The sequence below is a fragment of the Thamnophis elegans genome, chromosome 16 (assembly GCF_009769535.1).
Source record: "Thamnophis elegans isolate rThaEle1 chromosome 16, rThaEle1.pri, whole genome shotgun sequence".
NCBI lineage: Eukaryota > Metazoa > Chordata > Lepidosauria > Squamata > Colubridae > Thamnophis > Thamnophis elegans.
The window spans coordinates 8,115,078-8,141,413 of NC_045556.1; the positions used below are offsets into that span (position 1 = coordinate 8,115,078).

Sequence of the window (26,336 nt, forward strand, 5' to 3'; positions counted from 1 at the left end):
TACTTCTAGATTTGGACTTCTCCACTGAGTGATCTCTTTGAAGTCTTCAGATTCTACAAATCTATCATTCTAACACAGTGTTTCTCAACCTTGGCAACTTGAAGATGTCTGGACTTCAACTCCCAGAATTCTCCAGCCAGCGTATGTTGGCTGGGGAATTCTGGGAGTTGAAGTCCAGACATCTTCAAGTTGCCAAGGTTGAGAAACACTGTTCTAACATGATACGGTACAAGAATATTGTTAAGATCTTTTGCCCCCAAATGATTTTTCTGCATTGCTTCTCAAACGTAGTACAGAAAGGATCGCGTGTTCTCGATTTTTCCCTCCCGCCAATCTAAAAAATGTAAAACTTTCTACCGTGTATTTCAGATTTGAAACCTTTGATCTGAATAGCTTTGAACAATTTTGCATCAACTATGCCAATGAAAAGCTGCAGCAACAATTCAACCTGGTATGATCTTTTTTTTTATGGATGTCCGTTAGTTTGGATTAAAAAATTCATCCTGAGTTGATATTCCAGAAAAATGCAATTGACTTATTTTTGGCAGTAAAATTCAAAGTTTAAAAATGTTGGCACCTTTAAAAAAATGCTGTATTGCTGTGTAGAAGTTTTAAAAGGCCTGGTTCAAAGTGGCTTGCAATGATTTTGCAGGTAAAACAGCTTCAGTGGCCATGATTATGGAAGTCTTATCCAGGCACGCTTCAACTTAAACCTTAATCTCAAATGTAACGTTCCCTTGAAATGCCTACACAGCTTGATTATCCTGAGCTGGTGAGAAGTTGAAAGCAAGCAGCTAGTCATCTTTGCTAACATGTTCTAAATAGGACAATCTTTAGAAGCCCCAATGAATATGTCAAAGAGGCCATAACTCCTACCAGCTGGACTAAAGAGAGATATATTTTAGACGAGATGATAACCCAGCATTGCCTGGGTATTTATTTATCGTAATCCTATATTAGACAAGAAAAGCCCTGATTTCGGCTCCCTTACCAGAGGGAGCCCCCTTGTGGAGTACTGTGAAGCCATTACCATAGCAACTCCATTGCACTGTACAGTAGAAGCCATTTTGTGGCAGTACGGTAGAAGCCATTTGAAGGCACAACAGGCTGCATCTTTGCAGAACACACACCCTGAGGGGTGTTACGTGTGTCTTACCCACACGGTATTTGTTTCCAGAGAGGAAGTCATCTGTGAACCAAATTTGGTTGAAATTGTTTGATGCATTCCAGAGTTATGCTGGAACCTACATACACACAGTCATTTTTATATAACTAGATAGAAGATAGATAGATAGATAGATAGATAGATAGATAGATAGATAGATAGATAGATGATAGATAGATAGAAGATAGATAGATAGATAGATAGATAGATAGATAGATAGATAGATGATAGATAGATAGAAGATAGAAGATAGATAGATGATAGATGATAGATAGATAGTTAGATAGAAGATAGATAGAAGATAGATAGATAGATGATAGATAGATAGAAGAGATAGGATAGATAGATAGATAGATAGATAGATAGATAGATAGATAGATAGATAGATGATAGATAGCTAGATAGAAGATAGATAGATAGATTAGATAGATAGATAGATGATAGAAAATAGAGAGATAGAAGATAGATAGATAGATAGATAGATAGATAGATAGATAGATAGATAGATGATAGATAGATAGATAGATAGAAGATTCATTTATTTCAGCCGAAGAGGAAAAAAGTAAAATGTAATTTGGGAACTAGAGTGGAATAGTAAGGTACATCAGTAAATAGCTGAACGAGGAGGATGTGGTTGTGTGAAGAGTGTAGCTCCTAGGAGGATGGAGAACAAAAGTCTTAAAATCTGGTATCTGTGATGGTTGAAAGTTGGGAAGATCATGAATTGAGAGGAACAATCATTTCTTTGAGACTTGGAGTGGATAAGTAAAATCTTTATATCCTCTCCAGCCTTAGATTCAGTCAGGATATGAAATTGGATAATTCTATCATGGTGGGATTGATGTTTACATGTCTTTTCTCTTTTGACCCCAAAAAGAATTTAGTATTGTTAAGCAAACACTTGAGTTTTGATGTGACTCGTCAAACAACCGACAGGTATTTGGGAGATTTAACTGGAAATATCATTTTTTTCAGCATGTCTTTAAACTTGAACAAGAAGAATACATGAAGGAAAATATCCCCTGGACATTAATTGATTTTTATGACAATCAACCAGTCATTGATCTGATTGAAGCTAAAATGGGCATTCTAGAACTTTTAGATGAAGAGTGTTTGGTAAGTGTCAACATCTTAGTTTCACAAACCCAAATCTAGTCCTTTTTGTTTTGTGCTAATTTTCTTAAAACGTCCTTGCAAAAGGCAGTTTTCTAATTTTACCATTTTAATGCTTCTTAGCCATATTAGCAAGACTCCTTGCCAAACCAAAATTCATCTTCATAGTTTCTGTCTCTTAAGGCTATTTATGTGGATGCAATTTCCCATCAAAGTAGATTTGCTTGCTCCTGGGGAGGAAAGCTATGGCCTACTAAACAGCAGAGACATCACCCTGACAACAAAAGTGTGTATAGTCAAGGCTATGGTTTTCCCAGTTGCAAGGGATGGCTGTGAAGGTTGGACCACAAGAAAGGCTGAGCGCCAAAGAATTAAGGCCTTTGAACTATGGTTCTAGAGAAGACTCCTGTGAGTCCTGTGGACTGCAAGGTGATCCAACCGGTCAGTCCTAGAGGAGATCAACCCTGACTGCTCTTTAGAAGGCCAGATGCTGAAGAGGAAACTCAAGAACTTTGGCCACCTAATGAGAAGGAAGGATTCATTGGAGAAGAGCCTCATGCTGGGAACGATTGAGGGCAAAAGAAGAAGGGGACGACAGAGAATGAGGTGGCTGGCTGGAGTCATTGAAGCAGTTGGTGTGATCTTGAATGGACTCCAGAGGATGGTAGAGGGCAGGGAGGCCTGGAGGAATGTGGTCCATGGGGTTGTGATGGGTTGGACATGACTTTGCAACTAACAACAACAAAAGCCTATTTATGGGGATGCAATTTCTCATCAAAGTAGGACACAAAATATACTTGAAACCAGCAACTCAGAGCCAGGAGTCTCTTAAGCAGAGATGCTGATATAGCCAATTTCGGAGAATTTGCATCTGAGCCAAAAAAAATGTCTTGGGTTGAAGAATCAAGCCAGAATCAAACGCTTTATTGCAGTGTGTGGAATCCTGTTAACTGCGTTTGGTAACTCTGGCTAAGCCTGATCCCTTCAGGATGAGGGTAGTGAAATGTAGCATCAACAGGTGTTTCTTCCTTCCTGCATGGAAGTTATTATCCACAAGTTATTTTTGGATATTGCATTATGTAGCCATGCCTTATTTGTTCGGTTGTGGCTCAACTATTTAATAACTCATGATGCCTATGAGAAGTCTAAATCCGGTCCGAGAGAAGGATAGAGGTTTCTCCAGATTGCAACCCAATCTTGCAGATAGAACAAGAAAGCTAAGACGGTTGGGTAGAAAAAGGAGAAGGGAGCACTGTACCAGTGGTGGGATTCAAATAATTTAACAACCAGTTCTCTGCCCTAATGACCATCTGGGTAGTTGAGGGCTCGGTGGTCATGTGACTGGGTGGGCGTGGCCAACTCAAGGTCACTCAGGTTGATGGGCGCTTCGCCTTAGCTGTTACAATGTAAGAAGGGTTAACCGGAGAGGCAGTTTCTGTAAGCAGGTCAATAAAGATTAGGCTAGAAACAACACTAGAATGTTTCCTTCCTGCCTTCCTTACAGGATTAGCCCTGTAAAGTGGGAAAAAGCAAAAAGAGATTTCTTCCAACAACCGGTTCTCCGAACTGCTTAGAAAGTTACCAACCGGTTCTCCCGAATAAGTGTGAACTGGCTGAATCCCACCACTGCACTGTACACAATCTTGTATTTGTATTTATTTGTATTTATTAGTTTGTCAAACATGTACAAGATAGCAGGCATAAATATAAACATAGATGCAAACAAAAGAAATGAATATAAATAGATGGGGACAGTAGGACAGAGATACTAGGTACGCTGGTGCGCTTATGCACGCCCCCTTTATGGACCTCTTAGGAATGGGGTGAGGTCCACGGTAGACAGTTTGAGGTTGAAGCTGTGAGGGTTTGAGGATGTAACAATGGAGTCAGGTAGAGCATTCCAGGCGTTGATCACTCTGTTGCTGAAGTCGTATTTTCTGCAATCGATTTTGTGTGTATAAAAGAAGTGGGTTATTCAACCAACCAAGTAACACCCCTAATGAAAAAGACCCCCAGGCTTGAGTTTCTAAAAAGTTCCATTTTATTAGAGATGTCATGTTGGCACATCTGGGAAAACCCGAAATCTGAAAGCTTCCGGGTTTTCCCCGCCCAAACGAAAGTTCAAGTCCCTGCCCAGCACCCGCATGTCCATCCCATGGTCGAATCAGGCACCATCCAAAACTGGAGGTGCCTCCCAGTCACACCATTGCAGCTGCAGGGCAAGGTGTCCTTGACTCTCTGAGAAAGGAATGTTATTTTGACTATATATCTCCCGTACTCCATGTAATTCTCCCCTCCCAGTTTCCCACAGTATCAAATTTGGCAGGCCCAAAGCAATTTTCATTTATCGCTTCTAATTTTAGATATGCCATTTTTGCTTCCTCCCACCCCCCTCACCCCGAAACAGCTACCTCAAGGAACTGATGAAAATTGGCTCCAGAAGCTATATAATAATTTTATGAACAAGAACCCTCTCTTTGAAAAGCCAAGGATGTCAAATACTTCTTTTATTATCCAGCATTTTGCTGACAAGGTAAAGTATTCAGTATGGAAAGAAATGTCATCCTTCTACTTCCTAGAATGAAACTTCATCCTTTGATGAAGTTTACAGGTGATTTATTCATCTGTAAAGAGTTAATAGTGTATCATTTATCCCAAAACTATGATGCTATTTCTGTAATGCCATGATTTAAAAGGAGTGAGTGAAATGAGCTTCTGAAACAATTTTGCCAATGAGTTATTTTGATTTTTGTGGAAGTTTCTCATTTTAGTCCAAACATGCCATGGATTTTCTAAGACTATAATAAAACGTTTTCTTTGGGAATTAAAGGAGATGTTTATAGATCTTCCTTCCTTCTGAAATTCATGACCATTTCTGCTTACAAGGAATTATCTGTGATCCCTTGGAGATCCCACTCTTATTTGATCTGCTGGGATCCAACAAACTCGCTGCCAAAGAATCTTAAATCTAAAAATTACAGATATGCCTTGTGGCTGTTCCACTGATCTGTCCTGGGAATGAATGCAACACTTTTCCTTTTTATATTTTCGCTGCTCTTATGATTGACCGTAAGGGACGCAGTGGCTCAGTGGCTAAGAGGCTGAGCTTGTTGATCAGAAAGGGCGACAGTTTGGCGGTTCAAATCCCTAGCGCCACATAATGGAGTGAGCTCCTGTTACTTGTCCCAGCTTCTGCAAACCTAGCAGTTCGAAAGCATGTAAAAATGCAAGTAGAAAAATGGGGACCACCTTTGGTAGGAAGGTAACAGTGTCCCATGCTCCTTCGGCATTGAGTCATGCCGGCCACATGACCATGGAGACGTCTTCGGACAGCGCTGGCTTTTTGGCTTTGAAACGGAGATGAGCACCACCCCCTAGAGTCGGGAACCACTAGCAGATATGCGCGAGGGGAATCTTTACCTTTATGATTGACCATTGTCAATCTACCTTCCTTCAACAGGTAGAATACAAAAGTGAAGGATTTCTAGAAAAAAACCGGGACACTGTTTACGAAGTACTGATTGATATCTTGAGAAACAGTAAGGTAAATATATTATTTTAAGATTCCACAATACTTTAGCTGTTACAGTTCTGGTAAGCGCAACCTTGCAAGATGTTTGGAGTTATCAAAGCTAAAGTCCATCCTTTTTGGATGCTTAAACCTCAGACTCTACATGGGGCTGCCCCTGAAAAGTGTTCGGAGACTACAGTTAATCCAGAATGCAGCCATGTCAGTGATACTGGGTGTACCAAGGTACACCCACACTACACCTATCCTCTGCGAGCTGCACTGGCTTCCTATTGGTCTCCGAGCATGATTCAAGGTGCTGGTTATCACCTTTAAAGCCCTACATGGCCTAGGACCTGGATATCTACGAGACCGTCTTCTGCCGCATACCTCCCTACGACCGATAAGATCGCAGAGGGTGGGCGTTCTCCAGGTGCCATCAGCTAGACAATGTCGGCTGGCGGCGCCTCGGAAGAGGCCCTTCTCTGTTGCAGCTCCGGCCCTATGGAACGAACTACCCTTAGAGATCCAGACCCTACCCACTCTCATGGCCTTCCAAAAAGCTATCAAAACCTGGCTATTTTGGCAGGCCTGGGGCTGTTGACCTCTTGATCGAGGTCCAGCCCCGATTAGACTGGGTGCATGATGTGTTTCTTTTAATCTGCTCTTTTCTGTATGTTTTTTAACCTTTCTTTTAAAATTTTATTTCTGTAAGCCGCCCGGAGTCCTTCGGGATTGGGCGGCCTCTAAATTTAATAAATAGAATAGAATAGACTGCATAACTCTGGAATACATCCTGGCAATGTCTGGCCAGAACTGAATGTGCCCATCTGGTTAGGTCATTGTGAGCAGAAATTTCGCTCCACCAAGCCCTGGGTCAGCCTTGCAAGGTAGACCAAACAGGAAGCGTGGCCCGATGAGCTACAATCAACTTTACTTGATTGTAAAGTTGCACGAAGAGAATCTGAAAATACATTTCTTCCCCCCCCCCCCCATTCTTCTCTGGAAGGGCTGCATAAAAAGTCACGGCACAAAAATTGCAGCTTCTAACGGTTGTTAAAAAAAAAACGGTTGTTAAATCGAAGACGGCCTGTCGTGCCTATCTTAATTTTAATGTTCATCTCTTTTTTTAGTTTCGGCTGTTTGCCAACTTCTTCCAGGACGGGCCAGTCCCTCTTTCCCCGTTTCACGCTGCAATCAAAGTTAAGTCTGCAAAAACTGTGATTGCGTCTCCTAACAAACAGTTCCGTGCAACTGTTGGAAGTAAGGTATTTTTGTTTTGGATTACCAAGTTTGAGAAAGACTGAGATTTTTTTTTTTTTTAAATGCATGCATGCTTGTTCTATTGAATGGATCTATTTTCATACTTTGCCTTAAACAATCTTAGGCTGGGAAAGGATTTGGGGTACAACGGAAGGGTTGAATGAAGAGGAGCTGAAAGTGGGAGGGGGGCTAAAAGAGATATGGCAGATGGACCCCCAAACTTCCATCCACCAGGATCATTGAGTTTCTGTACATTCATCTGCTTTAACAATAAGGGCTGTCCTTGTATGAAGCTTGTAATAAATGTCATAGCTTCCATTCACAAGTTAACCAGAAAGATGCTGCTCTTTTCTATGCCATTCTTATATTATTATTATTCCATTTGGAAGGTTATAAGGTATAGTTTAAAATGCTTTGTTTACCATCCTTCGCACCTGCTAAGACACCACCTTGTTTTCTCTTTCTTTTCTTTTCTCCCTCCCTTCCTTCTCTACTTCCTTCCTTCCTCGTCTCCGTCCCCTTCTTCCTTCCCTTACCTCTTCCCTACTCCTACCCTCTTTCTTCTCCTTCCTACCCTCTCTCCTTCTCTTTCTTTCTCTTCCTCCCTCCTCTCCTTCTCTTTCTCTCCCTCCCACCCACCTCTCCTTACCTCTTTCTTCTTCCCCTACCTCTCCTCCACATTTCACCTTATTTTCTCTTTCTTTTCTTCCTCCCTTCCTTCTCTACTTCCTTCCTTCCTCGTCTCCGTCCCCTTCTTCCTTCCCTTACCTCTTCCCTATTCCTACCCTTTTTCTTCTCCTTTCCTACCTTCTCTCCTTCTCTTTCTTTCTCTTCCTCCCTCCTTCTTTTCCTCTCCCTTCTACCCACCTTCCCTTACCTCTTTCTTCTTCCCTTACTTCTCCTCCACACTTCTTCTTCCTCTCCTCTTTCTCTCCTTCTCTTCCTCTCTCTTCTACCCTCCACTGCTCTATTCTAAAAGTTCAAAAAACTTTTTTTTTTTTACTATATTTCAGTTTCGCAGTTCCTTATATTTATTAATGGAGACTCTTAATGCTACCACGCCACATTATGTCCGGTGTATAAAACCCAACGATCAAAAGTTAGCATTTGAGTGAGTATGAAAGAAAATGACGTTAGTTTAAATATACATTATATGAGTGTGTGTAGAACTGAATTAAAAGATTTTTATGTGCCTGTTCTTAGGAAAATTCCTACGAAATATGATTCTTATTTAAAATCGTATGAGATGAAAGTCTGTTTTATAAGCAAGTTGCCTGACTCCCAAGGTCGAGAAGCACAGAGCAAAAGGTCCATTAAACAGAGGGAAGAAAAAAGCATCAGCATTAAATTATGGGGAAGAGAAAATTGTACCTTCGTATTGGTAGAAATGATCAACTGCCGCTTATTTCTAATGTACATAAAGATGCTTATCTGGCTTTTAGCTAAGTATGGATTTAGTGCAGTGGTGGGTTTCAAAATTTTTTAGAACCTCTTCTGTAGGTGTGGCCTGCTTTGTGGGAGTGGCTTGCTGGCCATGTGACTGGGTGGGAGTGGCTTGCCAGCCATGTGACTGGGTGGGTGTGACCAACTTGTAAAATGTGGTGAAACTCACTTAATAATGCTCTTGCTTAGCAACCAAAATGTTGGCTCAGGAACTCTGGCATTTGAAGCACGCAAGTCTTAAAGCTGTCAAGTTACAAGATCCTTGCACCCCTAGCCCTTTAGGAAAGAAACCCCCAGGGGTGTTCAAACTTGACAGCTTTAAGACTTGTGGACTTCAACTCCCAGAATTCCTCCTCTCGCTCTTCATCTTGATGATGTGCGGACGGGCGGGGAGAGGGAGCTGGAACCGGTTCTAAACGGCACTGTAGATTTGTGGAACCTCTTCTATAGAAGAGGTTAGAACTGGCAGGAGCCCACCCCTGATTTAGTGCAACAGTGCTGTGGATCCAGATAATATTGACGAAGTCTTGTCAGCAAGCCCAACAGTGTGATCGTATCTACTCGTATCCTCTCATCCACTGTGGCTCTCAACCTCCAAAGAATGGCACAAATGCAAGGGTAGGATTCAGCCAGTTCGGGCGAACTGATAGCTGTGACAATCAGGTGGGAGCGAACCGGTTCGCTCCGCTGATCAGGTGGGCCCGCCCTCCCGCCCCTGTGCCTTACTTACCTATATCCTCTCAGCTGATCCATGTGGCAGAGACGATTGCTGTGCCTCCGCTCTGCTACTCCCCAGAAGTAATGTGGAAGGTAAGTTTTCTTCAAACTGAGTACACGGGTGGAGCACGCCCGAAACGCATGATCACCAAACCGATCGTTAAAACAGGCAGGATCCAGAGGTGGGTTCCTACCGGTTTGGACTGGTTTGGCTGAACCGGTAGTAATTTGGTGGCCAGGGTTGCTGGAACCGGCGGTGACCCAGGCTTGCTATTCCCTTGAACCAGTTCTCCTACGGCACCGCCATCTTGATTCCTGTTTTTGCGCATGCGCAGAACAATTTTCATTGCAGAAATGTTATTTTTCTTCCTTTTTTCATGTTTTGCGCAGACGGAGCATGTCTTTGGTGTGCTTACCAGCAAAGTAAAATGGCTGTGCGCGAAAATTTTTGCGTGGTGAATGGGCAGGATCCCACCCCTGGGGACTTGGATTGTAAAAACGGCATATCCCTCCTTCACGAGAAAATTATTTATTTAATCACGGTATCCACAATCAACCATTGGCTCCTAGTTTGCTCCTTATTGAAACCACTGGATGTGATACGTAGCTTTTAAAAGGACACATTGGTCCTTGAATTGAGCCAAAATCATTTGTGGTTCTTGTTTTCCTTCTTCTTTAGATTCGACTCCAAAAGAGTAGTCCAGCAATTACGAGCATGTGGGGTGTTAGAAACCATTCGTATAAGCTCTCAGAGTTACCCGTCAAGGTATGGCGTGACGCCTCTCGGGCTTCAAAAGGTTGACTCTCTCGTCTCCTTGATTGAAAGATTCCAATGTTCTCCTCCTTTGACAGGTGGACTTACATTGAGTTTTACAGTCGTTACAGCATTCTCATGTCTCAAAGCGAACTTTCTCTAACAGACAAGAAGCATATTTGCAAGATGGTTCTGCAGCGGCTAATCCAGGTCAGGAGTTCTCTAACTAACCATCACCAGTTGTAGGTGGGCGGAAGGAATGGCCACGAGACACTATAATTGGCCATTTAGCTTGGCAAGCATCTAAAATGTGATTATATGACCACGGAGAGTGTGTGTGTGGTTGATGTAACCTCCCAAACAGGTCATAAATAGCTTTGGGTGGGGGGGTGGATCCGTCCATTGAATTTTTTTTTCTTTTAAGATTTTTTTAAATTTTTTTATTCTCTTTTATACCATTTTAAGTATACATTCACATAATTGTTATTCTTCTTTGCATTTATCATTCTTATACATTTATTATTTCATTTAACAGGTTATAATATACAATTTGGGTTGCTTTATTTACCATCCCTTTTTTTCCTGTTGTAACACCACCTCATTTTCCCTTTCTTTTCTCCCTCCCTCCCTTCTCCCTTCCTTCTTCCTCTCCTTCCCCTTCCTTCTTCACTTCCCTTTCTTCTACTACTCTTCCCCTTTCTACCCTCTCTCCTTCTTTTTCTTCTCCCTTCCTTCCTCCTCTCTTTCCCCTTCCTTCTTCCCTTTCCCTTTTCTCTACTCCTACTCTTCCTCTTCCCCTTCCTACCCTCTCTCCTTCTCTTTCTCTCTCTTCCCTCCTCCTCTCCTTTCCCTTCCTTCTTCCCTTCCCTTACTCCTACTCTTCCTCTTCCCTTTCCTACCCTTCCTCCTTCTCTTCCTCTCCTTACTTCTTTCTTCTTTCCCCCATCTTCCTTTCCTCCTCTCCTCCTCTCTCTCTCTTTTTCTATTTTTGTAGGTGTCTCTTTCTGGTCTCAGTTTATGTTTCCTTGAGATGGTATTTCCGCAAACCCAAATATAATTTGATGTCATTTCTTATTTCCTTACCTTCGCTAATCTATCCTAATTATATTCCCCCCCCCCTTATGTCTCGCTCTTAGATATATACGTATATATTTAATAATTTCTTTTCTGTGTAACTTTGAATGGTTAGGGTTAGGGTTATTTCTATAGCCGTCTTATCTTCTCATAAATGACTCTGATTTCTGTTTCTATTTTTCCCTCCAGGATCCAAGGCAATATCAATTTGGCAGGACAAAGATTTTTTTCAGAGCAGGGCAGGTTGCCTATTTGGAAAAAGTCCGGTCAGATCGACTGAGGCAAGCGTGCATCATGGTCCAGAAGAACATCCGAGGTTGGCTTCAAAGGAAGAAGTTCCTCCGTGTCAGACAAGCTGCAATCATCATACAGCAATACTTCCGCGGACAGAAGACTGTACGGTATTTGCCAGGAGCAATGGAGATGGTCCTTCATGGATTAATGGAGAACTTTCCAATGGACATATTTGGTAGCAAAATAAGCCATTGACTAGGTTAGATGAGGGGGTCTCCAAACTTGGCAACTTTAAGGCTTGCTGACTTCAGTTCCCAGAATTCCCCAACTGGCTGGGGACTTCTGGGAGTTGACCTCTAGGCTGGAGTACTGCAATGTGCTCTACATGGGGCTGCCCTTGAGGAGTATTCGGCGACTTCAGCTAGTCCAGAATGCAGCCGCGCGAGCGATCGTGGGTGCACCTCGCTTCACCCACGTAACACCTATCCTCCGCGAGCAGCGCTGGCTACCTGTCGATCTCCGGATACGCTTCAAGGTGCTACTTGCCACCTATAAAGCCCTTCATGGTAGTGGATCTGGGTACTTGAGAGACCGCCTACTGCCGATCACCTCCACACGACCCATTAGATCTCATCGTTTAGGCCTCCTCCGAGTTCCATCCGCTGGCCAATGCCGACTGGCCACCACGCGGAGGAGAGCCTTCTCGGTGGTAGCACCGACCCAATGGAACGATCTCCCCGTGGAGCTTCGTACCCTCACCACCCTCCAGACCTTCCGCACAGCCCTTAGAATCTGGCTATCCCATCAGGCCTGGGGCTAATGATTGTAACCCGCCCGAATGGTATGAATGTTGCGTTTTAATCATGTACTGTCTTATATGTAAAAGTCTGTCCCCCCCTTCCTTTTGATTGTGAACCGCCCTGAGTCCCCCCAGGGAAAAGGGCGGCATACAAATAAATAAACTAACTATAAACTATAAGTCCACAAGTCTTTAAATTGCCAAGTTTGGAGACTCTCCCCCCCTCCGGGTTAGATCCATGAGACAGATCCAAACGATAACGGTTGGGTAGAAAGCACCTTCTTGAGAAGGTGTCTTCAAGGAAGACTTTCACTTACTCAACATCTTATTCCTACAGGAAAGCTATTACCGCCAGGGCCCTGAAGGAAACCTGGGCTGCCATAGTCATCCAGAAATACAGCCGAGGGTACTTAGTGCGTAGACTTTGCCAACTCATCCGTGTGGCTGCCTTGACGATCCAGGCCTTCACTCGAGGATTTCTAGCGAGGAAGAAATACAGGAAGGTAACAATTTATTGAAGTTCACCAAGGACCCATCATTGATGTTTCATATGTCAGGGTTCCAAATAGCAACCAAAAGTAAATTGAAGGTTGAAGGTTGAAGGTTTATTGCATTTATATGCCGCCCTATTCCCGGAGGGACTCAGGGCGGCTAACAAACCCAGGGGGGGTAGAAACAAACAAAGTAACACAACAAACAAGATACAGAGAGAATTTAAAAACAATCAACAGTCACACAATTCGAGGGGGCGAAGGGAACTCGTCAACCCCAGGCACAGCCAGGTTTTAACGGCTTTACGGAAAGCCTGGAGGGAGGTGAGGGTCCGAATCTCCGCGGGGAGTTCGTTCCAGAGGGCCGGAGCAGCCACAGAGAAGGCCCTCCGCCTCCAGCCAGGCGATATTGGCCAGTAGATGGAATCCGGAGGAGGCCTAATCTGTGGGATCTGATGGGTCTTTGGGAGGTAATTGGCAGCAGGCGGTCTCTCAAGTACCCAGGTCCAATACCATGAAGGGCTTTATAAGTGATGACTAGCACCTTGAAGCGTATCCGGAGACCAATAGGTAGCCAGTGCAGCTCGCGGAGGATAGGTGTAACGTGGGTGTACCGAGGTGCACCCACGATCGCTCGCGCGGCTGCATTTTGGACGAGCTGAAGTCTCCGAATGCTCTTCAAGGGCTGCTCCATGTAGAGCGCATTGCAAATTGGAGTCTAAGACAAAGTATTGCTCAGAGTTCCAATTTATTAAGGGAGCCATGTTGGCACATCTGTGAAAACCCAAATCTGAAAGCTTCCTGGTTTTCCCCACCCAGTTGAAAGTTCAAGATCTTGCCCTCCCATCCACAATTCCATCAGATGGTCCAATCTCCCACTGCCATGCTGGCAGCTTCCATCCATTCAGTTCCGATCAGGTGCAGAGGTGCAAAGGCAAAGGATGACCTTGGCTTTCTAGAAAGAATTTTGTTATGGCTACATAGCATCTAACTCCGTACAATCCTCCCCCTCCCATTTTCCCACAATAGAAAATGCATAGTTGTGGCCCAGCAGGAGCCGTTGGAGCTGCCACCAGACTCCGACAACAAGGGGTCCTATGAGTCGGCTTTGGAGGATGTGGAGGACCCTGGACAGGGTTCCGACTCCGAGCAGGGCGCAGAGAGCCTGGTTGGCCACCAGGAAGTGCCTGAGCCTTGGACCAGTGGGGAGGAGACAAGGGAGTGTGATCCGGACGTCAGCAGTGGGGAGGAGCCAAGGGAGTTGTTCCTAGATGCCCGGCACTGGAGAGCTAATAGGCTCAAATAGGAACATGTACGCAATTACAGGAGGTAATTGCACTCAGCTGGTGGTCATTAGGCTCCTCTCCAGACTATAAAAGGACTGCTTGTGCACACACCCCTTTTGCAGAAGTCAACGCAGGAACTAATGTTGGAGAACATTATTGTGAGCTTGGCAGGCTGGTTTGCTGCCCCGGTTTATCAGTGCTGGATTGCTGCCCAAGCTTGTCTGTGCCAGTTTGCTGCCAAGGACCTGTCTGTCTGTTAATTAAATGCGTAACTTATCTTTGACTCAGAGTGTGTGTTGGTGCGGGACGAGGGGGGTCAGAACAATAGAATAATAGAAAATGTGGTAGGCCGAAGATCCAAAAGAAAAGATGGCTGCAGGCCGGACATCGTATTTATTATTCAGTAAGGAATGTGGGTTAAGGGGACTTTGTTTCACAGCAGATACGTTGCAAATGCCTTAACAACAACCTGCAGAGGCAAGATGGGAGGTTTTTTTTCCCGCTGATTAACTGGAATTAGAACATATTGTAGAATATTGCACCCAGTTTTGGTCGCAATGATATGAAAAAATATGTGGAGACGCTAGAAAGTGCAGAGAAGAGCAACAAAGATGATTAAGAGGCTGGGGACTAAAACACAATGAAGCATTGCAGAAATTGGGTATGTCTGGTAGTTTAATGAAAAGAAGGCCTAGGGGTAGCATAATAGCAGTCTTCCAATATTTGAGGGGCTGCCACAAAGAAGAGGGAGGGGGAGTCAACCTGTTCTCCAAAGCACCTGAAGGCAAGATGGATGGAAACTAATCAAGGAGAGAAGCAACCTAGAACTAAAGAGGAATTTCCTGACAGTTAGAGTAATCAATCAATGGAACAACTTGTCTCCGGAAGTTGTAAATGCTCCAACACTGGAAGTTTTTAAGAAGAGAATGGGTAATCAATTGTCTGAAGTGGTGTAGGGTTTTCTGCATGAGCAGGGGGTTGGACTAGAAGACCTCCAAGGTCCCTTCCAGTTCCGTTACTCTGTCATTCTGTTACATGTGATGTGAAGTGTAGCTGAGGAAGCTATTGAAACTTACTATTGCCTTTGTCACCTGTGTTTAGGGATCAGTGTATTTTCCATACCTTTACTTGCTCCCTTTGTTACATTCTTTGCAGATGAATTTATTTACAGCTTAATCAAATTAGTCAACTATTCCCTGGACAGGGAGTTTATTAAATGAGGAGGCATGCTGTCAGTTTGCTCGCCTGCTCCGCAAGGGAGGCAGCGGTTCTTAAATTTGATAAATAAATAAATGAAATTTTCTTACAAAGATGCTTGAAGAACAGAAAGCTTTAATCCTCCAGAAGTACGCCCGGGCTTGGCTGGCCAGACGCCGGTTCCAGAGCATTCGCCGTTTCGTCCTGAACATCCAACTTTCGTACAGAGTCCAGCGGCTGCAGAAAAAACTGGAAGAACAGGTAGCTAAGACGTTGCACCTTCGTTCAATAACCGAGTGTATTTTTTATTTATCTTGCCTAAGGTAAAGGTAAAGATTCCCCTCGCATGTATGTGCTAGTTGTTCCCGATTCTAGGGGGCGGTGCTCATCTCCGTTTCAAAGCCAAAGAGCCAGCGCTGTCCGAAGACATCTCCGTGGTCATGTGGCTGACATGACTAAATGCCAAAGACGCACGGAACGCTGTTCCCTTCCCACCAAATGCAGTCCCTATTTTTCTACTTGCGTTTTTACGTGCTTTCGAACTGCTAGGTTGGCAGAAGCTGGGACAAGTCACGGGAGCTCACTCCGTTATGTGGCGCTAGGGATTCGAACCGCCGAACTGCTGACCTTTCTGATCAACAAGCTTAGCCTCTTAGCCACTGAGCCACTGCGTCCCTTACGGTCAATCATAAGAGCAGTGAAAAGATAAAAAGGAAAAGTGTTGCATTCATTCCCAGGACAGATCAGTGGAACAGCCACAAGGCATATCTGTAATTTTTAGATTTAAGATTCTTTGGCCGCGAGTTGGCTGGATCCCACCAGATCAAATAAGAGTGGGATCTCCAAGGGATCACAGATAATTCCTTGTAAGCAGAAATGGTCATGAATTTCAGAAGGAAGGAAGATCTATAAACCTCTCCTTTAATTCCCAAAGAAAACGTTTTATTATAGTCTTTCTGATCGACAAGCTCAGCGTCTTAGCCACTTAGCCACCGCGTCCCTTATCTTGCCTAATAGATGCTTTCCTCTCCCCTGGTTTTAGAATAAGGAAAATCATAGCTTGTTGGAAAAGCTGGCCATCCTTGCTTCAAGTCACTCCAGTGATATAGACACCATTCAAAAACTTCAACAGGATGTTGAAAAATTAACCGGGCAGAGAAAAATATCGGAAGAAAATGAAAGGAAGAACAGGATGGGCAACGAACAGGTGAGGCGTAAGAGAATGTACAGGTAGTCCTAGAATTACAACAGTTTATTTAATGGCCATTCAAAGTTACAAGGGCACAAAAAAAAAGTTGAATTATGACCATTTTTCGTACTTAACATCCATTGCGGCCTCCTCGTGGTATTGTGATCAAAATTCAGACCCTGGTTCACATTTATGACAGTTGCAGTGTCCCGGGGACCATATGACCCCCTTTTGCGACCACCTGACAAGTCAATGGGGAAGCCAGATTCACTTAACAATTATTTCACTAATTTAACAAGTGCAGAGATTCACTTAACAACAGAAGAAAGAAAGGTTGTTAAAGTGCGGCACAAGCTACTGAATAGATAATCTCACACTTAGCAGCAGAAATTTTGGGCTCAATTTTGGTCGTGAGTCAAGGACTGTCTGTATAACAAAATAGAAAATCAGTTTGTAAAAGGTGAAAAGATTTATACGGTCTGAAGAGAAGCCAGAGCATAACTTATATAGCTAAGAAAAAAGAAACGATATCAAAAGAAAATCGGCTTGTGAGCAATGCGATTCAGCCAGCCATGCAGAGAAAATAAATGGTTTTAAAATAAATGAATTCTCACCTACACTTTTCTTGCTTTATCTTCTCCGTTTAGAGAGTCTCAAGACTTGAAAAGCATAACTTGGGGCTACAGGAAGAGAAGAAGAAGCTGGAGAAAGAACTTCAAAAGAAAACCGAGGAAATGAAAGGTGTGATCGCTCTCTTATTCTGAGAATTGGTTGCTACTTTGATATTTTCATACTGGCTTTGTAATAAGCAATAATATAAAGCAGAATTTACCAACCAGAATATTGAACAGAAACACAGTTTTGGCATTGGGGGTTGAGTGAATCCTATCTTTCTGCCTTGCAAACTCTGGTTTATAGTTCTTATATTATATGAATTAAGACTTTGGGCTTACAAAGCAAAGATTAGACCACGAGCCTAAAAATATAATTGTTGTTAGTTGCGAAGTCGTGTCCAACCCATCGCAACCCCATGGACAACGTTCCTCCAGGCCTTCCCGTCCTCTACCATCCTCTGGAGTCTATTTAAGCTCACGCCAGTGGTGGGGTTCTGGTCCCTGTTGCAACCGGTACTGTTGCAATGGGCCCGGCGTCCGCCACATGAACATGCACAATGCGTGTGTAGATGCACGCAGTGCGCGCATGCACCGTAACCTATAGCGACGTCTCCGCAAGCCTCCCTGATGCTCCAGCGGCTCGCCGGAGCATCGTGCAGGTTCTGTATACACTGTGCATTTAAAGACAGGTAAGGACGATGGGTGGGCAGGTGGGCCCTCTGGAGCACTGTACCAGAATGGTACCCGGTTCTCCGGGCAGGCTCCAGTATGCCCGTACCGGGGCGTACCGCCTGCAATCCACCACTGGCTCACGCCGACTGCTTTGGTGACTCCATCCAGCCACCTCATTCTCTGCCGTCCCCTTCTTCTTTGGCCCTCCATCTTTCCTAGCATGAGGCTCTTCTCCAGGGAGTCCTTCCTTCTCATTAGGTGGCCAAAGTCTTTGAGTTTCCTCTTCAGGATCTGGCCTTCTAATGAGCAGTCAGGGTGGATCTCCTCTAGGACTGACCGGTTGGATGGCCTTGCAGTCCAAGGGACTCAATGCAGGAGTCTTCTCCAGCACCAGAGTTCAAAGGCCTCCATTCTTTGGCGCTCAGCCTTCCTTATGGTCCAACTTTCACAGCCATCCATTGCAACTGGGAAAACCATCGCCTTGACTAGATGCACTTTTGTTGGCAGGGTGATGTCTCTGCTTTTTAGTATGCTGCCTAGATTTGTAATATAATAACCAGTAATAAAGGAACAAGAGATATTAAAAAAGAGCTCAAAGGACACAGTATTCACAATACAAAATGTTCTTATAACCATGCTTTAAAATGTTTAATATTATCTTGACGTTTATCTAAACCAGTGGTGGTCAACCTGGTGCCTACCGTCCACTAGTGGGCATTTCAGCTTCCATGGTGGGTGGTAGGGGTTTGCTGTAACTCTGCATTATAAATTTTATAAAGTAAAGTTACTTCCCTACTTTATAAATCACCATTACTGTGGAACCGGTGGGCGGTTAGAAAATTTTACTACTAACAGAGATACAAAAGTGGGCAGTAGGTATAAAAAGGTTGACTACCCCATATCTAAACAAATGCCTTTTTCTATGATAGTTGGCAGATATATAAATTTTAAGATCAGTATAACTGGAAGGCAACAACTTTAATGCTTTAAAATTAAATTCACTTTATGGTAAGTACTGATTTGGCTTTTGTAAAAATCGTAATATCTCTCCTGTCCATTGTAGACCTGTTGTGTAAACTTACTTCAGATAAAATTAAATTAAACTTGTAAGCTTTGCTTGATCGTCTCTAAAATTGCATCTGGCTTCATTTTAATTACGCTACGCTATCTGAAAAGTTTTTTTTTTTAAATGTAAGTATTATCTTTTTTTCAGTTAAACTGGATAATTTGACGCAGCAATTATTCTCTGACGTTCAAAGGGAGGAAAAACAACGAATGTACGGAATTTAACTTCTTTTTTCAAATTGCCGCTTTCTTACGAGCATTGGTTTTCTTGTTTGCAAAGAAAGTTAATGATTTTAAAAAGAGTGAAGACGTATTCATTTAAGTAGGACGTATGAAGAGGAAGTATGTATACTCAGTTCTAAAAATACAGGGTCAATCCTAAAAAAAGATAGCACTTCTCTCCAGTCGTGGGAAAGTTTACAAAGGATAATTAGGCTGTTTTATATAAGCTATTTACGCAACCCTGTTTAGAAAATATTGAGGGATGTGGTGGCTCAGTGGCTAAGTCGCTGTGCTTGGATATCAGAAAGGTAGGCAGTTTGGCAGTTCAAATCCCTAGAGCCATGTAATGGAGTGAGCTCCCGTTACTTGTCCCAGCTTCTGACAACCTAGAAGTTTGAAAGCAAGTAAAAATGCAAGTAGAAAAATAGGAACTATCTTTGGTGGGAAGGTAACAGCGTTCCGTGCGCCTTCAGCCTTGAGTCATGCAGGCCACATGACCACGGAGACGTCTTCGGACAGCGCTGGCTCTTCGGCTTAGAATTGGAGATGAACACCGCTCCCTAGAGTCGGGAACGACTAGCACATACGTGTGAGGGGAACCTTTACCTTATTTAGAAAATAAATTTAGAAATTAAAAGTCTTTAACAAGGCCTGCTATTATAGTTCCAGATCTCCAGAGGGAGCAATCCCAATACAACTTTGGAGATTTCTGGAATCACTTTGTAATCCTGTGGAAGGACTATTTGCCAACAACTTAATAATTATATGAGCTTTGTGCCTCAATTTCACAGTGTTAGAATAAGGCCGCTCCTTGGATTTCCAAAGGATTGTCATTTGAAGATAGTGGGTTTTCTTCTTTCTTTTTTCAAAATTACTGGCATATACATCAGTGCAGGGTGGTTTCTGCCAGTGTTACTGCCGGTTTCTTCTTCGTGCGTGTGCCTTTAAATAGGTCCGCGCATACGCAGAACATTAAAAATGTCAAAAAAACATGCTGCGGCAACCAGGGAACCCATTTGGGGGCATGGCAATAGCAATAGCAGTTAGACTTATATACCGCTTCATAGGGCTTTCAGCCCTGTCTAAGCGGTTTACAGAGTCAGCATATTGCCCCCAACAACAATCCGGGTCCTCATTTTACCCACCTCGGAAGGATGGAAGGCTGAGTCAACCCTGAGCCGGTGAGATTTGAACAGCCGAACTGCAGAACTGCAGTCAGCTGAAGTAGCCTGCAGTGCTGCATTTAACCACTGCGCCACCTCGGCAAACCTGCCGTCCCTACCAGTTCGGTGACCCAGTCGCCATTTCTACTACCGGTTCGCCTGAACTGGTGCGAACCTGTAGCAACCCACCTCTGCATCAGTGTTTCTCAACTTTAGCAAATTTAAGATGCGTGAATTTCGACTCCCAGAATTCCCCAGCCAGCAGGAGGAATTCCGGGAGTTGAAGTCCACACATCAACATTGAGAAACACGTGATACACGTCTTCTGATTAAAATATGGGTGCTGAAAGAAAAGGAGTGAAAGTTATGCGTGTTTAATGCTGCTGCTTTATTGTTTCTGTTCCTTTATTATCGACTTTTTAAAAAAAATCATATATTTCATCTTGTTGTTATATGCCACAAACAGATATACGAGAGAGAGAGAGATTGCACATCTGTAACTGACTTGTTTCTTAGACGTGTAGAATTGTAGAGAGATGAGGATGTCCTTCTGAATCTTTGTAGAATACTGGAGAAAAGTTTCCAGAGCCAAAAACAAGATTATGAAAAAAGGATTGAGTCACTCACTGCAGAAATAATGCTTCTCAAAGAGGAAAATGCTCGGCTGCAAAATCGGATTCAAGAAATGCAACAAGCTCAGGGCGACTTAAAAACAGAAATAGATGAGCTTTCAAAACAAATAAAGGTAGGATAAGAAATGAAGACATGATTAAGAATCTCCATAGACTTAAGAAATGAAATAGATGCATATTAATTAGGGATTGCTTCTTACTTTACTCAAATTCCTGGTTTCATATGCTGTGCATTGTTACTCTTACATACTTATTGTTATATTCATGTGCTGCACATTTTATTCTTATTTCTGCTACTCTTTTCCTACGCTTCCTACCTAAAGAGTGCAGAGAAGAGCAACAAAGATGATTAGGGGGCTGAAGGTTAAAACATATGATGAAGTGTTGCAGGAATTTGGTATGTCTAGTTTAATGAAAAGAAGGACCAGCGGCATATAAATAAACTTAAGAAAGAAAGAAAGAAAGAAAGGGGTGACATGATAGCAGTCTTCCAATATCTCAGGGGTTGCCACAAAGAAGAGGGAGTCAAAACTTTTCTCCAAAGCACCTGAAGGCAGGACAAGAAGCAATGGGTGGAAACTAATCAAGGAGAGAAGCAACTTAGAACTAAGGAGAAATTTCCTGATAGTTAGAACAATTAATCAGTGGAACAGCTTGCCTCCAGAAGTTGTGAATGCCCCAACACTGGAAGTTTTAAAGAAGATGTTGGATAGCCATTTGTCTGAAATGGTGTAGGGTTTCCTGCCTGAGCAGGGGGTTGGACTAGAAGACCTCCAAGGTCCCGTCCAACTCTGTTTATTCTCTTCTATTTATATTTATATTTATATTTATATTATTTATATTTATATTTATATTTATATTTATATTTATATTTATATTTATATTTATATTTATATTTATATTTATATTATTTATATTTATATTTATATTTATATTTATATTTATATTTATATTTATATTTATATTATATTTATATTTATATTTATATTTATATTTATATTTATATTTATATTTATATTATATTATTTATATTATATTTATATTTATATTTATATTTATATTTATATTTATATTTATATTTATATTTATATTTATATTATTTATATTTATATTTATATTTATATTTATATTTATATTTATATTTATATTTATATTTATATTATATTTATATTTATATTTATATTTATAATATTTATATTTATATTTATATTATTTATATTTATATTTATATTTATATTTATATTATTTATATTTATATTATTTATATTTATATTTATATTTATATTTATATTTATATTTATATTTATATTTATATTTATATTTATATTTATATTATTTATATTTATATTTATATTTATATTTATATTTATATTTATATTATTTATATTTATATTATTTATATTCCATCCCATCCCATCCTATCTTATCCTATCCTATTCTCTAAACCCAATTAATCCTAAAACGTAAACATAATTCCAAATTACTGGCTGTCATTGTATCTTTGGGATTGTGACTATCGTATTATTGTTCCTTTTGCCTCTTTATTTGCATCTCATTGAACAATGTCTCGTTCTATCATTGTTTAATGAACTCAGACAATCCCTGAATTGCAAAAAGAAATAGACTTCCTTCAGATCCAGAAACTGGATGCAGAGAAGCAGCTACAATTCCAGAAGCGTGAAATGAGAGGTAATTGGAAAACATCACTCATTCCCATAATTAAAATGTGCTGGCAAATGGAAATTTTCACAGTCCAAGTGCTGTAATTATATAGCCTTCCGTCTTGAACTCATCTGTGGACATTTACACGAAGACTCTGGAAATACAGAGGCATTGTGCATAAAAATGAGGGGTGTTGTGTCTTCAGTGTCGCCTGAGTCATTTCACAGGGAATATTTAAAAAGGGAAATGACAGGGTTGAAACTGGGAGAATTAATTGGCAAAACCTCAAAATCAGCATTTCTCAAGACTATTTCCTGACTGAATAATCTGAAGTAATGGGATATAAAATGGTTTCAGGGACGCGGCGGCTCAGTGGCTAAGACCCTGAGCTTGTCGATCACAATGGTTGTCAATTTAGCAGTTCGAATCCCTAGCCCCGCATAACGGAGTGAGCTCCCGGGACTTGTCCCAGCTTCTGCCAACCTAGCAGTTCGAAAGCATGTAAAAAATGCAAGTAGAAAAATAGGAACCACCTTTGGTGGGAAGGGAACAGCATTCCGTGCCCCTTCGGTGTTCAGTCATGCCAGCCACAAGATCACGGAGACGTCTTTGGACAGCGCTGGCTCTTCGGCTTTGAAACGGAGATCGGCACCGCCCCCTAGAATCAGGAATGACTAGCACATATTACGAGGGGAACCTTTACCTTTTTAAAATGCTTTCAGTGTGACTACTTTGTGAAGGATATGATGGGAACATCTGTAGATTATAGGTGTTCTTAGTTACAGCAGCTTTTTCCAACTTGATGGGATTTCAACTCCCAGAATTCCTTAGATCAGTATTACTCAACTGTGGCCATTTTAAGAGGTCTGGACTTTCACTCCCAGAATTCCCCAGCCAGCATGCAATGGAAATGGAAGGCAAGGGGAACAGAGTCCAGAAAAGCAATTCTAGTAAATATGGAAGGCAGAAACTAGATAAAGTTGATTTGTAGCTATCAAGTGAAACTTGATCAGTAATGTTGTGTCCCACCAGTGGTCAGTGGAGGTGGCAGCAAATTCGGAGAGTGAGGAGGTTGGGGAGAAACATGGGCCAGTCCTGGAGTCTGGGGAAGGCTCCGATGAGGGCTCTGTGTCGGAGGCAGAGAGGGGGCCAGAGCCGTATGCCAGTTATCAGCTGCCTTCAGAGTCAGACATCAGTGAGGCAGATGAACAGCTGGAGCCTGTTTCCAGTGTGTGCATGTGCAGAGCTGCCAGACGAAGGAAACAGCTAAAGAACAGGGATCGGCTTGGGAGTAAGGCCACAGGTGGATGATGAATGGCCCCTCCCAGATGAAAGAAAAGAGGAGCGAAAGGGGAGTGGAGTTTGCAGGAGACCAGTAGTTCGCTTAATTGGTTTGTGACTCTCCGAGACTCCGTGCCAAGTTTTGCAGATATCGACCTGGCAGCTCTCCAAGCCAGATAAGGTCTGTGACTGTAAATCCTCCCAAGCCAGATAAGGTCTGTGACTGTAAATCCTCCCAAGCCAGATAAGGTCTGTGACTGTAAATCCTCCCAAGCCAGATAAGGTCTGTGACTGTAAATCCTCCCAAGCCAGATAAGGTCTGTGACTGTAAATCCTCCCAAGCCAGATAAGGTCTGTGACTGTAAATCCTCCCAAGCCAGATAAGGTCTGTGACTGTAAATCCTCCCAAGCCAAATAAGGTCTGTGACTGTAAATCCTCCCAAGCCAGATAAGGTCTGTGACTGTAAATCCTCCCAAGCCAGATAAGGTCTGTGACTGTAAATCCTCCCTTGAAAGACGTTGCTGGATGTGAATGAGCAGAACTCCCAGAATCCGAAGTAGAAAGTCAACATGCTTGCAACTTTTCTTCTTTTTCTCTCCTTTAGAGAAGATGTCCGAGATTACAAAGCAACTGTTGGAAAGTTATGATTTTACCGACGTCAGGAGCAGGTACTGGTCTGTCTCGGTTGGCTTTCCAGAATGCAGCGGCTTCCAGTTCTCCTTCACAGATCTTCCTCCCAACCTCCCCTATCCTTTCTGTCTTCAGGTTGTCTCTTGAAGACTTACAACACTTGAATGAAGACGGCGAACTCTGGTTTGCCTATGAAGGCTTGAAAAAAGCCACCCGGTGAGTTGTTGTTTTCATTTGTTTGGGATAAAAGTCTTTTCTTTTTAATATACTTTTTTATTTTCCATTTTCATAACATATAATCACATGTATACTAGTACATAGCCAATATCCTACTGTATTAAGTAGTAATTACATCAGTTCCTCTTGGCATCAACACCCAGAAAGATAAAAACCCATTATTAGCTCTTCTGCTCTCCATACACCTCTTTCTTCTGCCTATCTCCTACCTCCTTTCTTCCCTCCATCATCCTTTCCTACTCTACTTCCCCTTCCTTTCTCCTTCTCCTCTCTCTTCATTCCACTCCTCCTTATCCTCCTCATCTTCCCCCTTATCCTCTCTCCTATCCCTCTCTTCCTATCTTTCTTCTCCGAGGTGGCGCAGTGGTTAGGGTGCGGTACTGCAGGCCACTTCAGCTGACTGTTATCTGCAGTTCGGCTGTTCAAATCTCACCGGCTCAAGGTTGACTCAGCCTTCCATCCTTCCGAGGTGGGTAAAATGAGGATCCAGACTGTGGGGGCAATATGCTGACTCTGTAAACCGCTTAGAGAGAGCTGAAAGCCCTATGAAGCGGCTTATAAGTCTAACTGCTATTGCTATTCTCTCCTCTGCTTCCCACTTTTCCTCTCATTCAGTTGGTGTATTTCAGCTTCTGAGCAAACTCCATTCTACGTTGATGGTATTTATGCTTCCATATCAATATACTTAACATATCTTAGTTGGGATAAAAGTCTTGAGTCACATATAGGTAGGAATTATGGAGGCACAACACTGATATCAGTTAACATGTCCTAAAGCTGCCAGATATGTGTATTGCTCTATAGCAGTAACGTATGAACTTTAGTAGAGTGAGGGTATGCCCTTCAGGTTTAAAAGTGGATGTCTCCCTTAGCATAGGAATGACAGTAGAGCAGAAGCTATGGATAAACAGAGATTTTGCTCCTTTTTTGTCAAGTTCTTTATTTTATCTTGTTTATACCAGTGACGTGCGGTGAGGTTTATGGCTGGTGAGGCAGTCCTCTCCCCTGACACCCCACTGACTAAAGCACTTTCTTTTGCCCGCCTGAGCTCGTGGCAGCCCGCCTGAGCTCTGCCGTGAGCACAGGCGGGCAAAGGAAAGTGCTTTAGTCAGTGGGGTGTCGGGGGAGAGGAGAGAATGCCTGAGTATTGCATTTATTAAAGAAAAAAGAAAAAAAAGGAAATTTGAAGGAAAAGAGGGAGCGTGGGGTGGGGATGGGGGGCATCAGAAATGGAGAAAGAGAGGAGGAAGAGTGAGTGCGACGCTGCAGCTTTAAACAGAATGACAGAGTTGAAGCCTCTAAAAAAATGCGCCCTCTACTGTCGTGACTCAGCAGAAGTCTCCTGTGAGTCTTTTTGGGATGCAAGATTAACAATGCAGCTGGGGCTCGTTAGTGGTGTCTTCTGGTGATAAAAGGACGGATGGTGCCACGCCCTGGTTGCAGGAGTCAACGTTCATTCGTTCGTTCAACGTTCATTGATCATCGGTCGTGGTTTGTTTGTGAGAGACACTTGGAGAAGTGATTTGCTTTCTGTAACCCTGATTCAAGGAGACACTTGGAAAAGTGCATTGCTTTGTAAGAGTTTTGTTTTGCATTCTGTTATCTTGTCAGAGACTTTATTTATGTTTATTTTTGGGCTCGCAGCCAGTCAGAGCCGAGGACTGATAAAGTGAGTTCCTTTTAGGTTTGTCTGCCTGTCGTCTGTTAACGAGCAGAGGAGGGGGGACAGAACACTCTACTATGAGGCAGGAGAACTGCGTGCCTCAACTACCTCAGGATTTTTTAGGCTTTTAACCCTCGCTTAACTCTGCTCAAGCGCCTAAAAAATCAGACTAGATGAGACATGCAGTTCTTCTGCCCTATAGTAGAGGATGCTTTTTAGAGGCTTTTTTAAACAGGCAGTCATTCACGGTGTGGCAGCAGC

The 26,336-nt window shown here is 42.6% G+C and overlaps 1 protein-coding gene across 1 annotated transcript in view; it reads left to right on the plus strand.

Annotated features, from left to right (window-relative positions):
* MYO5C (myosin VC) overlaps window positions 1–26,336 on the plus strand; it is a 61,756-nt gene that overhangs the window by 16,856 nt on the left and 18,564 nt on the right. Inside the window, exons 11-28 of the mRNA XM_032233264.1 lie at window positions 370–451; window positions 2,141–2,281; window positions 4,686–4,811; window positions 5,739–5,822; window positions 6,920–7,054; window positions 8,063–8,160; window positions 9,889–9,975; window positions 10,062–10,173; window positions 11,227–11,438; window positions 12,408–12,573; window positions 15,159–15,305; window positions 16,087–16,251; window positions 16,881–16,974; window positions 18,733–18,796; window positions 20,534–20,714; window positions 22,197–22,290; window positions 24,150–24,213; window positions 24,311–24,391. Of these exons, the coding sequence (XP_032089155.1) occupies window positions 370–451; window positions 2,141–2,281; window positions 4,686–4,811; window positions 5,739–5,822; window positions 6,920–7,054; window positions 8,063–8,160; window positions 9,889–9,975; window positions 10,062–10,173; window positions 11,227–11,438; window positions 12,408–12,573; window positions 15,159–15,305; window positions 16,087–16,251; window positions 16,881–16,974; window positions 18,733–18,796; window positions 20,534–20,714; window positions 22,197–22,290; window positions 24,150–24,213; window positions 24,311–24,391 (2,133 nt within the window). The remainder of the gene's footprint in view (window positions 1–369; window positions 452–2,140; window positions 2,282–4,685; window positions 4,812–5,738; window positions 5,823–6,919; window positions 7,055–8,062; window positions 8,161–9,888; window positions 9,976–10,061; window positions 10,174–11,226; window positions 11,439–12,407; window positions 12,574–15,158; window positions 15,306–16,086; window positions 16,252–16,880; window positions 16,975–18,732; window positions 18,797–20,533; window positions 20,715–22,196; window positions 22,291–24,149; window positions 24,214–24,310; window positions 24,392–26,336) is intronic.